We start from the raw sequence: 15672 nt of genomic DNA, 5'->3' as shown, positions 1-15672 counted from the left end.
AATGGTAATTCTAATTGAACAACCATCCAGCGTCTGAGTGATTTTTTCTTTGGTGCATTGGAGTGGGATCTGTAATGAAGCAACTTTCGGTAATGAAAAAACTAGGTAAACGTAAAGTGTCCGCCTAGATTCTAATTTGATCGTCGTTACTTTGAGGTTACCGTCTGATTGGCATGCTGAAGAGACATTCCCAAACTTGCGGGTAATTTGTAACACAACACTTTTAGCCTAATTCGTGGGAGATCTGACAGTTGTTATTATGTGGTAGTAGTAGCAGACCAGCACCATGGTTGACGTTTTATAAGCTAGCCTTGAAAAGATCGAAAATATGCGAGCAGTTATTCTCCATTGAGTAGTATTTATCAGACGTAGTATATTGTAGCTTTGACGAAGGAAGTGCAATTTGACCAACGTAAAGAGATATTGCGCGCGCTTACACAACATGTCAATGCTCCGATATGATTTCATATACCGTCAATGTCATCTTGTCATGAACCGCAAGCTTGACAATTTAGAAGAGGCTTGCCTTGTACTGTGACCAGGCAAAACAATAATCTTAGTGTAGGCAGGCAGGCAAGAAAAGGGATCAAAAGAAAGTTCCATAATGGTGCATGCCCAAATGAACGGGAACAGACTAAAACTGCCAACAATGGTAAGTTGCAGATCAACCGCATAAAAATTGGATGCTAACCTTACAATCACAAAGTTCCGATAGATGGAAACAACTCTTTTGGTTCTTTAGTTGCTTGACCCCTTGATCCCTACTCCATCTCAACTATCCCTACCATCTCAACTTTCTCCTGCCAGACCCACGTTTTTTGAGTGAATTAGCCAGGGATTATGTGCATGGCACCGCTGCTGCATCAGTCTGATAAACACAAGCATGTCTAACTCCGCTGTCTCCATATAAAACGTACTTTAAATTTCATTCGTGACAGAAGAACAATCAAGAAAGCAGACTACACCTGGTTGAAATCTTCGGTATCTCCATACCAACAAGTTAGGCGCGCTAAAAATAACGATCTCGTTCATTTCAAGCTTGTCCCCCCCATCTCTCAAGTAATGAGCTGTTCTCATTTCAATACCTAGGTAGCCGAGGCTCTCAAGCGGCAAAATCATTTCATACCTAGGTGTGTCTTAATTCTGTTTGCATCACCATTATCGTATATCTATTTTCTGCGCGGGATGTCATGTTTTGACGAAGAACACGAGCAAAATACAGTCAGTACTTCGCTGACGTAGCACTGTTTGGTAGTCTTTGTGTAATTCAAATGGTATAAAAATGGTATATGTAATCTTAATTTTGTGAGATGTGCACTTCTGATTTCAGCAGCCCAGCGCAGCCTCGCTGAGAATATCTTTTGTAATTTTGGCTTGATTAAATTTCCATCAGAGGTAGCATAGATTGTTGATTTGTTCAACGCGCGAAGAACTTCATGTCCACCGCGTTACAGGTTCGCTTAACAATGGTAGGGGCTGATAAAATCTACAACGCTATGATGTATCAGTATTAGGTTATGTCACTTATGTGATATACTCGCAGGGCTAATATCTAAAATCTCGTTGCCTTGTGGAAAAGATCTATACTTGGTAATATGTGGATTTCATGAGTTCCACTCTCACTGAATAATACAACATCTATATTATCATACTCAACGTTCACACTACCTTTCGGTGGGTCGTGTCGTGCGATCGTAAGAGCTACCAAAACATGCCCATCTTGAATCTCGCATCGATATCGCTCACAGACTTACTAGCCCTCCTTTCTACCAATCGTCGTTCGGTGAGGTGATTATCCAATGCGAATTCCACCTCGGCCTCGTTTATACCAGGTATCGATATCATCAAAATCTTATTGCTTCGTCTGGACCTAATCAATTTCGACGAGTATCACCTGCATGTGGCTACAGTATTGTAATTTAGAATCTTCGAAGCGATACGGCAATATGGGGCAAAGTTCATGGACTGATCATTATCAGCACACTTGGAACATGGCACCATGATTACATTCATACAGTATGTGGAGTTTGAAACATGGTTCTCGAGGCAGCGTCGGTGAATACTCGAAGGTGGGAGAATTTCTCAAAATAGAACCAACTGAAGACGAACCCGAGATCCGGAATCGAGGAATCCCATTCTTGAATGAATTGTCCGTCGCTGGAAATGCGGCATTGTACTTTCGGGCCTCGACTCACCGCGGCTCTGTACGATTAGCTATTGTCGACTGTCCAAGGAGGAAAGAGGCTCAAAGGATCATTTAAGATATGACTGATGATTTCAAACTTCACCATACTTCCATTTTCGATTGTTTCAAGATCCAAATTTGGAAGGTGCTAGTTCATTGTAATCACTATACTTCTATCTTGGGTATAGTTATACGGAAGATACAATATGGATTTGGACACCGTGTTTGTCCCGCCCGTCCAACAATGCTCCACGCAGTACATGGTAAATTATGGAAAGAGAGGCATTACGCCACCTTGACCTAGAGATCTCATCAAATCTACATGCTGAACCAACCTACCGCACGACTCACAAATCACCCGCTGTCCCCAATGCATCATCACGAATCCCATCACGAATATCATCACCAAAACAAGTTCTTTCATTCAATGGTTCAAGAAGGGATATCCCATGGTCGTTTCGATTTCATCATGACACTTAAAATAAACACAAAACAACAACACCGCTACCTGACCTGGCTACAATAGTATCTGCAGCCCTGGCCTGTTCCAACCCGCATACCTGCAGCTAGCCAAGATAGAACACTTCCAGAATCCCCCCTCCCCCCCCCCATGATTACCTCATTTCGATTTTCGTGACAAGTTCCAATTTGATCGTTGGCAGCGTTGCATTCTCACATTCTAAGTGCTTACCTGCTTTAACTGCTTGTAACCTCGTCATGTGGGCAAATAGACTCAAGTATATGTACCTCTTCGAGTATGATTGTATGAGGAATACCTTGTCCTTAGGTATCTTAGTATTGTGCAAACGAGCCACTGCTGAATGGTTAATGCTGATTTCTAAAAAAGGTGATATTCAAATTGCTTGACCAGCTTTCCGACCTCTGCTTATGTGATGATGGCTGCATGTTCCACCACCATACATTCTGACATTACATCGTCTCTAGAATGTCTCAAAACCTTTACAAGAAAAGTGACCATCATTTCATCTCTAAGTAATTATTAGTAATTAAGGTAAGAATAGTATAAGTGACGCCGTCAAAAGAGCAAATTACTATCATGCCCGACCCCATCGATCACGATATCTTTCACGTACGAAATCAAGCAGATTTACGAATATAACCTCAGCGAATTTAATAACGATTCAATATTAACACGAGTTTGATAGGATAATGGCGTAAAAGCGAAAGCAAAACCCCGTAGACTCGCAAAAATACCAAATCGGCATTATCTTCAACAATTGGGTAATAAAACAACCTCATACCTAAATCATTGTATTTCACTCTTTCCAATCGCTTTTTTTCCATCTTCAGTCATTCCGGGGCCCAGGAGATCTCACAATCTCAATCTCCTGGGCCTAGTTCCATGCCCAGCACATGTCAAACAAAATATACTTCCTATCTTGGAGATCAACGAGATAAGCTGGTTTAATATCTTCAAACCCATGCCCATGTGGCATATGTAAACCAACAGACCTTATTTGATCAGCGTCCCCCATTCTAACGGAACAAAGTATCCACACACACACACCTTTACACCTTCTCGAAGCGAACAGAGAACATATCCATGCTGGTACGTGACGCCTACATCGAGCATAGTCTGCGATGGGTCTCAGCTGAACAGTCAGTCTTACTGGACATTGTATATGTAATACTTCATGAACACTGCAAGTGTGCGGCGGGGAATTGTCTGAAACGATCAAGGAACCCATGAAATTGTGGCAAGCACAAGGGAATGTTCTACGAGACTCGATGCAACAAACCGGCATTCCCGGATTGTTTTGATATCAACGTTGAAGCAGCATCTCGACGATAACGGAACTCAATCGGTGATATGGATCTCTGATCATCATGAATCATGATCGCTTGCACCACGAGCTTCGCAAGGGTTCCCCGTCCCCGAAGGTAGGATGCGATGAGGATTCGGTACACGCCGTAAGGTGGTCATGGTGGCTTATCTAACCTATTTCCCCTCTGTCCTATGAGTCGAAACGGCGCTTCCGCTAGACAATCTCAAGGCAATACAGCCAGCCAATCTGAAGAATCAATTATATCATTGTACTTGTGCATCTATCTACAACAACCTCCCTGCCTCGTAACAAAATCCACAGCCAATATACAGGTTCCAATGAATGAAAAACTCCGTAAGCCAACCTTCATTGCAAACACTTTACAAAATGCAACACCATACAAGGTAGTGTGTCATAAATGATCTACCTAGAGGGGTTGATGTTGTGTTGGTTTGATCGACAGAAGGTGGGGATCCAAAGGCCGGGTGGGCTAAGCCATGAGGTTTCTTAAAATAGTTTTATATCTCTGCGAGCTTGTAAAACCCTTGAGAGGCGCTTCAATCGCGATTGGAATTCCAAAGTAATCTCTCGAGTCGCCAAAAAACCGGAAGGTTAATTCTCGACTCTCAAGTCCAAGGAGAAAAACATAATCATAGGGAAACTTCCTTCCGATCCGCATGAATCAGATGGTTGTGGGCAACTCCTGACTGGCCATAGCTGCAGGAAGGAGCCACGTGGGAGCATATGATGCTGTCGCCATACTTCAATCAAAAAAAATCATTCACTCGTGAATTATATTTGCTTGAGAAAAGAAAAGAGAAGGTTGTCCAAGCAAAGTCGTTTCAAAACTTTATACCTCTTGCTCTATTCAGTCTTTCCGGGCGAAGAACTGAAGAGCAAAGACAAGTGCATTTGATTCGTTTCGATCCAAAGCATCGGTTCTACACTCCTGGGCCTCCAAGTAAGTAGGTACTAGGTATGTGGTCGCACTTTCTTCATACGTTGCTTTGGCATGAGTAAAAACTGTCAAGCACGATGCAGGGCAACTGTAACTCAGTGAGTGATCTGGCAATGGTGGCAGTTGATGGAAACCTCATCTTCACATCTCTTAACCCTAAGAAACTTCTCAGCACATTCGACTTTTTCACAATCTCTGGTATTGTTTCGCACATTGAAAGCTGCGAATGATAAGATGGCTTCTTCAGCTTTGCCCGACATAAGTGAGAAGGTCATGGACTCTGCATATTCGAATACACCAAACGGCCTAGAAGAGAATATGGATGCTCGTTATCGTCCCTATGTTCAAAGCGGATTTGGAGGCATTATCGCTTCGCCTTACGTTGCTGGGGCCGCCGTTTTGAGCACGGTTGGCGGACTTCTGTTCGGTACGTATATAATCTGGCCCTTTGATTGTTGGCTTTTGTTACAGACAATTAAATGTTCTAACTTATTTGCATATTCTACCTTGTTTGAATGCTCTAACATATTTTAATATTCTAACTTCATTCAGGGTATGACCAAGGCGTAGTCTCCGTCGTTCTTGTCATGGACAGCTTCGTTCTGGACTTTCCTCGTATAGGCCCCCATTCTAGCGGATTTTGGAAGGGTATTTTGACGGCTATGATCGAGCTTGGGGCATTCTTCGGTGCTTTGAATCAGGGTTGGATTGCGGACAGATACTCGAGGAAATACTCTATAATAATCGCTGTGATCATATTCCTCTTTGGCAGCATTTTACAAACTGTGGCTGTCAACTTCAACATGCTCATTGTTGCCAGACTAGTGGGAGGCATCGGTATTGGGATGCTATCAATGGTTACGCCCATGTATATCTCGGAAATCGCTCCACCGGAGATTCGTGGTGTATTACTCGTCATGGGCAAGTATTTAATTGTCCCAATACAATTCACACAATCAAAGTGCTAACTAGTCATGCAGAGGAGCTTTCGATTGTTGTAGGTATCGTCGTCGCTTTCTGGATAACCTTCGGCACAAGATATCTAGGTGGCGAGTGGGGCTGGCGCCTTCCTTTCTTTATACAAATCGTTCCTGCCTTATTCTTGGGGGCTGGGGTGTACTTCCTTCCTTTTTCGCCAAGATGGCTTTCTTCTAAAGGTCGCGATGAGGAGGCTCTAAAAGTCCTTTCGACGCTGAGACAATTGCCCGATACTGATCCAAGGATTCAGGAAGAAGCACGTCATATACGTGACGAAGCGTCGCATATTCGAGAAATTCACCTACAAAAACACGAAAAACTTATGAATTCATCAATAAAGCTCGAGCTAGCTTTGTGGAGAGATTGCTTTGCGTCGGATTCTATTAAACGTACACACGTTGGTATACTTATGATGTTCTTCCAACAATTCGTCGGTATAAATGCCTTAATTTACTATTCTCCCACTCTGTTTGCTAGAATGGGCCTGGGGTCGGAAATGCAACTTATAATGTCGGGCGTTCTAAATATTTGCCAGTAAGCCCTTCCTTTCCTAACCATTTAAACCTTCATATTGTTTGGGAACAATGGAACACCCCCTGAAGCTAGTATGCCTGAAGCTAGTATGCTAACCGAGCATAGGCTTGTTGGTGTAGTCTCTAGTCTGTTTACGATGGATCGATATGGAAGAAGGCCCTTATTGATGATAGGCTCGCTTTTTATGACTATTAGCCATGTTATGATAGCCATAATGGTCTGTCTGTTTTCCTATAACTGGCACGCCCACCAAGCAGCTGCCTGGGTTAGTGTAGCATTTCTGCTCTTCTATATGGTGGCCTTTGGAGCATCCTGGGGTCCTGTTCCTTGGGCAATGCCATCAGAGATCTTCCGAAGCGATCTTCGTGCAAAAGGCGTCGCTCTAAGCACCTGCTCTAATTGGCTGTAAGTCTGACTAGCGAAGGTAGCCCTTGAGACGGCTTTCATTTACTAAATCAATTAGGAACAATTTCATCATTGGTCTGATCACGCCGCCGCTAGTAGTATATACGAATTGGGGAGCATATGTTTTTTTCGGGGGTTTTTGTGCGCTATCTGGTATATGGACATGGCTTTACGTGCCAGAAACAAAGGGATGCAGACTAGAAGACATGAACGCCCTCTTCAACCAATTGAATGTCCGAATTTCACTCAAACAATAGGGAGGGTGCTAAGGGGAATATACTGAATTGTTGGGCAAATAGTATTGTGGCTAATAATCAGCTTTAGAATTCGAACAATGGAAGATCAATTTGCTGTGTATAGGTATATGATTCTAAAATCATGACTTCAAAGTGACTCCAGGGTAACTATAGAATGTATGATCTAAATCTAGACATTCAGAAGAATGATATTTTGGTACTGGCCAGGCAAGAATTGGGATCTGAGAGCAAGAATAGAATTCGAACAATTAGAAGATTGATCTGAAGTAGACATTAGGCTGAATGAAGCTTCATGAAATGATGGCTCGCTGGTATCTGGAAAGCAATTTTCTTACTCTAATTCGTTTTTGTAAGAAAAGCCAACACTCAGAAAGGTTGATTTGCGGAGTAGCTGACTAGAGGTAAACATGATAACTTGCCAGTGCCTGAAACCCAGCTTTATGCCAATCAAGTATATGGCTGGATGAGCGTATAGCTGTCTAATTGCTATACCTAGCTGAACTTAACACTTCGTAGGCGAGGTTGAAATTCCATCAATTCGCTGTGATTGGCCTATATTTTAGGTCTGTGCACCAGCCAAAAAACCACTCTACGCGTTTTCTCGACACCGCGTCGCAGCCTCAAAAAGTCAAACAATCAACTTTGCAATCCAGAATATTCCTTCCACAAATAACGCTCTTATAAGCTTCTAACGCTCATATCTTTGCATTTGCAGACTTCAATACCGTCAAGAGTATGTTACAATTTTAGTATTCTATTCTCCGACATCACAATACTAACTATGTACTAGTGTTAGAAGCCCGCCTCGAACAAGCAGACCTCCTCAAGAAGGTAAGAAGGGAAAAGAATCATTAATCTCCTTTCTTGTGCTGATGGTATAATTTAGGTTGTCGACGCCATCAAAGATCTCGTTCAAGACTGCAACTTCGACTGCAATGATTCAGGAATTGCGCTCCAAGCTATGGATAACTCGCACGTTGCGCTCGTATCGATGATGCTAAAGGCTGAAGGATTTTCTCCTTACCGATGTGACCGTAATGTCGCCCTTGGTGTCAATCTCACTTCTCTCACAAAGGTTCTGCGAGCTGCACAAAACGAGGATATTCTCACCATCAAGGCCGAGGATGCACCAGATGTTTTGAACTTGGTATTTGAGAGCAGTGAAAGCGATCGATTGAGCGAATATGATTTAAAGTTGATGGATATCGATCAAGAACATTTGGGTATCCCTGATACAGAATATGCGGCAGTCATCAACATGCCAAGTTCGGAGTTTAAGAGAATCTGTGTCGATCTTATGGCTTTGTCCGAGTCTGGTATGTCTCAGTGTCCCCGTTTCTCTCTCCCTTTCAAAATGAGAAGTTGTACTAATCCTTTGCCAATTAGTGTCAATTGAGGCTTCAAAAGATGGTGTTAAGTTCTCCTGTGCTGGTGACATTGGCAATGGTGCTGTCACCCTTCGCAGCCATAGCAATATGGACAAGCCAGATCTCAACGTCGATATCGAGCTTACCGAACCGGTCTCCTTGACCTTCTCCCTCAAATACTTGGTCAACTTCTGCAAGGCTGCTGGTTTGTCTAAGTCTGTCAAACTTTGCTTATCCAATGAGGTTCCTCTCTTGGTGGAATACCAGCTTGCCGGAAGCAGTTACTTGAGATTTTACTTGGCACCAAAGGTATGTTTACATGTATCACCTAGTGTTCAGATCTAGAGAAGCTAACAGTTTATTCCAGATTGGTGATGACGAGTAGGTATGGTTGTCGAAAAAGATTAATGAACAATGATATCAAAGTTTACAGCATATTCGATATGGCGCGTGGGTTGGTTTATGGATATGGACAATGGTCGTGGTAAATTGTGCCATGAATGATTTTGCTGCTCGGTACATGGCATGCGATGAAGCAATTGGTTGATTTTTCTCTATAGAATCTGTTACAAAACAAAAACAAGATACCTTCGGAGAACAATTTTTCTTAAAACATTTTTGTCATCTCCTGTATGCACACATAAATTTGCTGGTCTTCATGCATGTTCCTGGATTGAGGATAGCGCGGGGCAAACCTGATGCCCCCACTATCCATATTGTCAGCATGAAATCTGGAGCAAGATAAGATTAATGTTTTCCCTTCGTTGAAGAATAACAAAACGTTCTTCAGCAATGAGCTTTTAGGATACAAAATTTGTATCCGAAGTTTTGTTGTTCTCTTTGAGACACTTTGGTCTGCAATTAAAACTCCCCTTGCCAGCCCTTTTCCAGCGGTTCCGGCGCATTTCGATCCGATATCTCACATCAACCCCCCTCTTCTTCACGAAGCAACATCTCCGCCAAACAAGTAAGATGTCTGAAGATTTCCCCGTGCCAGATACACGAGTTCTTGCCGTAGCCAGTCATGTAGGAAGGCCACCCTTACACGACTTTTGCTGAACTAACGTTGTCTGCTCAAGGTTGTTTACGGGTGAGTCCCATGAGTCACAAATTCTCTCTACATTCTATATGCAAGTCGACTAAATCATATAATGCTACTAAAGATATGTCGGAAATACGATGGCCACATTCGTTATGCAGTCTCTAGGATGCGAAGTCGCTGCTCTGAATACAGTACAGTTCAGTATGTTAGCCTGAATACATGCCCCATCGCAAATCGATACGAAAACTAGATGGGATTTAAGGCTGACAGGTGTATGAAAAGGCAATCATCTAGGTTATGGACAAGCCAAAGGCACACGCGCTACCGCGACCGAAATATCGGATCTCTATCAAGGACTGAAGAACTCATATCTCGACGATTTCAATATGATGCTCTCGGGTTATCTGCCTGGGGCTGCATCTGTAGAAGCTGTTGGCACAATCGCACGCGATCTGAGATTAAAAACTACAATGAGACCGGGAAGTTTCTTCTGGGTGTTGGATCCAGTTATGGGGGATAACGGGAAATTATATGTAGCGGAGGATGTGGTGCCAGCTTATAAAGCATTGATCAAAGATGCAGATTTGATTCTACCAAATCAATTTGAGGTTGAGTAGGGTACCCATCTTTCTGTTCCCAAGAGAGTTTGAATTCTGGAAAAGATGAAGTACAAATTAGCTGACTCTCGTAGGACACTATCTGGTGTCAGAATCCAAGATATGGATACACTCAAATTGGCCATAACGACATTACACGAAGTATACAAAATCCCTCATATAATGGTTACATCCATTTCACTTCCATCTCCCGGCGCGGAGCCCCATCTTTCGGTCGTAGGCTCGACTATGACATCGACAGCCGAAGCAAGAATCTTTAGCATCAAGATACCGGCGATTGATTGTTTCTTTAGTGGAACTGGAGATATGTTTGCAGCGCTCATGTTGGTGAGATTGAAAGAGGCAGTGTGTAATGTGGAAGGACTATTGGAGAAAGATGCGTGGATCAGTGACGATGATGTTGAGGCTACGGAATTACCGCTTGCGAGAGCCACGGAGAAGGTTTTGGCTAGTATGCATGAAGTGCTTGCGAAGACAAAGATTGCGAGAGATGAGGAGATTGAGAAGTGGAAGAATGTTGTCGGTGGAAGGGCAAAGGATGAGGATTCTAAGAGAGAGGGGTTGGTTAGGTCGAAGGCGGCTGAAGTGAGACTGGTTAGGAATGTGCACTTTCTGAAGAATCCAGTAGTGAGATTTAGAGCAGAAAGTGTGTAGACCTGGGGGGAGCTACATCTTAGATATCCTGAATACATAGATGTATCATAATAGATAGCGATAGATTTCTTCATTTTGTCTATTTCTCTCCGAGCCACAGTCTCCCTTCCTTGAAGTGTGCACAGCACGGTGTATCTAATTCTCTCCACCGATCCAAACTACCCTCGAAACTTCATTATTACTTCCCATCCTCACAATCTAACCTGTGCTTCCGAAGCCACCTTCACCCCTCACACTCTCCTCCAAAACCAAAACCTCTGTAACCTCTGGTGTATAAATCCTCTCCAAAATCAATTGTGCTACACGATCGCCCTCCTTCACTTCAAAATCCTTTTCGCCGTGGTTAAAGAGGAGTACTTTAACTTGACCTCGATAATCAGCATCGATTACGCCAGCGCCAGTATCGATCATGTGTTTAGAGGCAAGTCCAGAGCGTGGGGCTATACGGCCATCTGAACAGAGGGTTAGTTAAACAAGGGGAATTGAGTGAAGATAAAGTAATACAGCGAGAGAGTGGAATAAACAGAGGGGGTAACGGGGGACAAAAATCATACAAGTTCCATCTGGCACAGCCATACTAATATCAGTATCCACCAAAACCTTTCCCTTAGCAGGCACAACTGTTTCTTTTGCAGCATAGATATCGTAACCGGCAGCGAAAGCGCTACCTCGTGTAGGGAGACGGGCGCGGGGGGAAAGTTTCTTAATGAGGAGGGGAGGAGGGGTAGATGATTTGAGGGGTGTGGGGGCAGGGGCCGAACCGTTTGTTGCCGGTGCTGGAGTTGTGGTGGGCGCGGTGCTTGGAGTGGAAGACATGATTTCTTGGAGGGACGAGGTGGCAGCGGCTGCGGGAGTGGATTTTGAAGGCGAGCTCGCGGACGAAGTCTTTTGACGTTTGGGAAGTGGTGAGGTGGGAGAATGGGGCGGAAGTGTGGACATTGAGATGGGAGGATGGGAGGGAAATTTGGTAAAGAGGGTATAGGTGAAATGGAGTGGGCGAGTGTGAGTGTGAGTGAAGATTAACGTTCGGAATTGGTGTTGGTTTTGGAAAGCGGCGGAAACAAAGTTTCGGTGAGTGGAAAAAGAAAAATATGGGGAGACGCGACGCGAGACGTGTTGGGCAGGGATTTGCATTTTTGGTTTTATCATTTTTAGTGTATGGCGGGGTGAGGTTAGAACCAATGACAAGCTTACGATCTGTGTGTGAGGTGTGTCTGTAGTGAGAAAATCATCCAATTTTATCACTACAGCATCCAGTGACACTGCTCAGGCAGGTACGATCATGCCACCTCGAGGCCTGCTCCCTTCTCATCATTCTATACGAAAGTTGCAAGTCTTTTCTTATCAAAGGACTGAAACTATGACAGTAGATGAAGATTCGTATCGTATGTTCATCGAATGCTCAGATATTCCTTCTCTTGCTGTCTTCCTAAAAAGTTATAGCTAAGATGAAGAAAAGAAGTGAATGCTGGGGATTTGGAAAGAAGGAGTACGTTGATCTAAAGCAGGTGGCTTCAAATTCAGGATGAGCACTTGCGTTCTTAAAAGGTGTTCAGGCGGCCAGGTCTAGTACGTAGTTGTGCAAGACGCTTGATGCCTTTTATCGTCGCAGGTCTATTGACCTCTTCCTGACGCTTTCTCGAATCTCCTTTCTTTTTATCTTACAGCAACTGGGTAGAATGCCGGTGCTGTTCATGGCATGGCGTCTTCTAGTAGGAACCCTTATATTTGAGTGTTGTCCATAATGTCCATTCTGTCACGAAATTCTGCATTTCAAACAAATTTCCATCTCAATGGCATTGTATTACTATCAAATTTTGATAACAAACATTATTATATCATTAAGCCAGAAACTCCAGTATGCTGCTATTCAAATTCGCTCTCATCAATTCTTCAAACCCCAAGTACTCATGGTGAATTCGTCTCCCTGCCTATCTCTTCAAGCCCACTCTCTCAAGCTCACCGCATCGCCCTTCGAGTCCCACTCCTCATCAGTTTCGTCCTGATCAGGATTCGTAGGAGTAGAACCACCATTCGTTGTCTTCTCCTTCTTTTTCGGATTTTTCAACTGGGCCTTCATCTCTTGCAAACTTAATTGAGCCACGGCGTATTCCTTGGCTACCCTCTGTTTTGCTTCTTGTGCCTCGTTTTTTATCCGGCTCTTCTCGTCTTTCCTCTTCTTTCTTTGTTCTTCTTCTACTAAAAAATTTCTCGCCGCTCTTTCTTTTGCTGATTTGTTCTCGGTCGCCTTCCTGCTTTCATAAAAAGAGAAGGTTAATGATTCATTCGTGGAGACCCTCTGGAGTTGTGGATTCTGAGCGCAAGAAGGTTTGATTCCGTTTTGAAACTTCCGAAGCTTGAAGAATAATTTTTTCGCGCCCATGGTTGCCATGTCTTTGAGTTATTCGGTTTTTTAATTGGTGGAAATTGGTGTTATAATTGATTTTGAGACGTACTATTGCATAGTATGATATCTTGTGGAATATTCATTAAGCAAGCAACCTGAGTAAATGTATGTATATTCAACGAAAGAATCGAAAAATTCTTGAGGAGAAAAAAATCCTTAAATACTCAAATGGTGCATTGCAAATGACACGTCAAAAAAAACTCAAAACCTAAAATCACGCCGCCGTGAAGCGGATCTAGCGTGTTTCACTTTATCAATAGGTGAAATTCACCCTTTCATCACCCTCTAAGTTTAGTAGTCATCATGTGATATCAAGCGATCAGCAAAATTCTCAATTTAGCTTCAAGTAGAGTAAAGGTTAAATTATTGCTTATTTTGATAGATATCACGATGAAAAAGTCTTGAGTCATGATCATGAAAAGATTTTGGTTTGCGATGGCGGCTAGAAATACTGTCATGTCTCGTACCTCGGCAGGTCCAGGAGTAGAGAATGAATCATTAAAAAGCATGCATCATTGTCGTTGTGTAAATTCTGGATTTATCAAAATGAAATTCAAACTATGTGATCTATTCTAGATGTCTCAAATCATTCGACTCGGATAATGTTCATCTACATTTCCATGATCTTTCCATTTGCTATCTTTCAAGTTCGCTAACGCTTCTCATCATTCAGACGCCCATTGTAAATTACCTCCAACCCGAATCTGGTATCAAATAATACTATGGATCTTCAGCATGCTCAACATGCTCAACATCTTCGACGCAACTATCCTGCTTCTCCTCGCTTCCATTTTCCTCACTTTATTTTTCCTCGCTCTGTTTCTCCCCATCCCATTCCTCCCCATCCCATTCCACCTTATCCCAGCCCCAATCATCCGCGTTCAAACATCCACCTTCGATCTCACGATGCGAAGATTTGACACCCGTAAGATCGTTCCCCTCCCTTGCCTCTTTAGCAATCCCTTGACATTCGTTCAAACCAATCGACCACTCAAAGATATCCTCAACCAATTTGCAAGTCTCCTTGAAGCGAGTCTTCTTCTCCCGTTGCTCCTGCTTCTCAGCCTCCTTCGCCAATCGTAGGCGTTCTTTGCAAACCGAAAGCGTAATCGATGCCTGCGATGCGGTTCTAATTAGATGGACATCTTGGAGAGAGCCAGGACGGGTTTTATCAATTGCTTTCCACAACCTGAACAGTTTCTCCTCGACACGCTGGATGAATCCCATGGTTGCTGGATCTTTGAAAACGGCGCGAGGGAGTAATACAGATAGATGCCGGCGGGGTATCGTATTTTTTTTCTCTGCTCGGCTTGTCAGAAGTATATTGCATAGTAATTCATCGCACTGCTTACCTTGAAGAGATATAGAATGTTGAGTACAGATTATAGATTACATATTACAATTATCGTCGTCTAGATACCATGATATCTGATCATGTTATATTGTATAACGATGAAAATTAAAAATTATGGGTAGTGTTTTCCGCAGCTTTAAGAAGCGAAAGACAGATGATGATGATGAAGAAGAAGAAGAAGAAGAAGAGAAGGAGGAAGAAATTACAATCAAGAAAGGAAAAAGAAGATCCAAACCACCCGCAATATCACTATTGTGCACATAGGTTTCCAAAAACACCCATTGTGCGAAAGATCAAAAACGTCTCAACATTAGAACGCGCATCAAAAAAATAAAAATTGCACCAGAATAAGTTCCAAATCCAAATCCAAATCCAAATTCGCTTCGAACTCTAGACACCTATTAGCTTTTCCCTGACACACCTAGCTCGATAAACTCTCCCATTTCGACACAATGATAACCAGAGAAGTCAAAGACAACTCCCCACATCTAACCCCATATCCCGCACTAAGCATGTCAAACCTGCATTATTGCGCCATCGTCACTACGTAAGCTTTTGGGTTTAGATATCTCTCCAGGTAAGTATAGACTCCAGAAAACCTAAAAGAAAAAATCACAGCATCGATATCACATTACCACAAACTACCACGATCAGGCGCCAGGAAAATTCCCGCATTGGGTAAAGACATGATGAGGATGAGATTCTATTACCAATAGGATATATATTGATTAGGTAGGTAGGTAGCTATTGAGAACTTGATATAATTCTATTTGCCCATCTCATCTCATCTCATCTCATCGTTCACGATGAGGAGCGCTCTGTAAAAGGCACTTAAGGTATGTATATATAGCTAAAAGTAGTGGGAGTGTGGGTATGTATGGGTATAGTACTCCTTCAAAGCCAGTGCAGCGCAGTGCGAATGAAGAGAAAAGAAGACTGCAACAAAAAACCAAAGTTGCGCAAGGAGCGCAGATGAAAAGAAAAGATGAAGAAAAAAAAAACACTACAAAATATATGCCCATAAAAACCTATATGTCCGATAGCCTCTCTCCATAAAATCCACCCTAATTATGTGCAAAAAAATAACTGGTATGTAAGAGAGAACTATCTCTTTCCCTCCCTAGCCT

General features: G+C 42.9%; 5 protein-coding genes across 5 annotated transcripts; 3 read left to right on the top strand and 2 right to left on the bottom strand.

Annotated features, from left to right (window-relative positions):
* Nucleotides 1-1711: 1711 nt before the first annotated feature.
* EAF01_006135 (uncharacterized protein) lies at nt 1712-2261 on the top strand (the record flags this gene model as incomplete). Its single annotated transcript, XM_038914389.1, has 2 exons — nt 1712-1788; nt 2018-2261. The coding sequence occupies 2 exons, from the start codon at nt 1712-1714 to the stop codon at nt 2259-2261; spliced, it is 321 nt and encodes a 106-aa protein (XP_038770838.1).
* Nucleotides 2262-5164: 2903 nt separating this feature from the next.
* On the top strand, nt 5165-8856 carry EAF01_006134 (uncharacterized protein; the record flags this gene model as incomplete). Its single annotated transcript, XM_038914388.1, has 10 exons — nt 5165-5357; nt 5483-5851; nt 5911-6442; nt 6548-6847; nt 6906-7000; nt 7820-7837; nt 7895-7935; nt 7991-8420; nt 8491-8780; nt 8839-8856. The coding sequence occupies 10 exons, from the start codon at nt 5165-5167 to the stop codon at nt 8854-8856; spliced, it is 2286 nt and encodes a 761-aa protein (XP_038770837.1).
* A 587-nt stretch (nt 8857-9443) lies between these two features.
* Nucleotides 9444-10784, top strand: EAF01_006133 (uncharacterized protein; the record flags this gene model as incomplete). The annotated part of the gene is made up of 5 exons (XM_038914387.1): nt 9444-9497; nt 9551-9561; nt 9635-9714; nt 9796-10126; nt 10205-10784. The coding sequence occupies 5 exons, from the start codon at nt 9444-9446 to the stop codon at nt 10782-10784; spliced, it is 1056 nt and encodes a 351-aa protein (XP_038770836.1).
* Nucleotides 10785-12723: 1939 nt separating this feature from the next.
* Nucleotides 12724-13176, bottom strand: EAF01_006132 (uncharacterized protein; the record flags this gene model as incomplete). The annotated part of the gene is made up of 1 exon (XM_038914386.1): nt 12724-13176. One exon carries the CDS (start codon nt 13174-13176, stop codon nt 12724-12726), a length of 453 nt encoding a protein of 150 aa, XP_038770835.1.
* An 816-nt stretch (nt 13177-13992) lies between these two features.
* Nucleotides 13993-14418, bottom strand: EAF01_006131 (uncharacterized protein; the record flags this gene model as incomplete). Its single annotated transcript, XM_038914385.1, has 1 exon — nt 13993-14418. The coding sequence occupies one exon, from the start codon at nt 14416-14418 to the stop codon at nt 13993-13995; it is 426 nt and encodes a 141-aa protein (XP_038770834.1).
* Between the last annotated feature and the right edge of the window lie 1254 nt (nt 14419-15672).

The sequence above is a fragment of the Botrytis porri genome (genome assembly GCF_014898465.1).
Source record: "Botrytis porri strain MUCL 3234 chromosome Unknown BPOR_007, whole genome shotgun sequence".
Classification (NCBI taxonomy): Eukaryota; Fungi; Ascomycota; class Leotiomycetes; order Helotiales; family Sclerotiniaceae; genus Botrytis; species Botrytis porri.
Note: the sequence above shows the minus strand (reverse complement) of the source record. Positions and strands in the feature narration are given on the sequence as shown.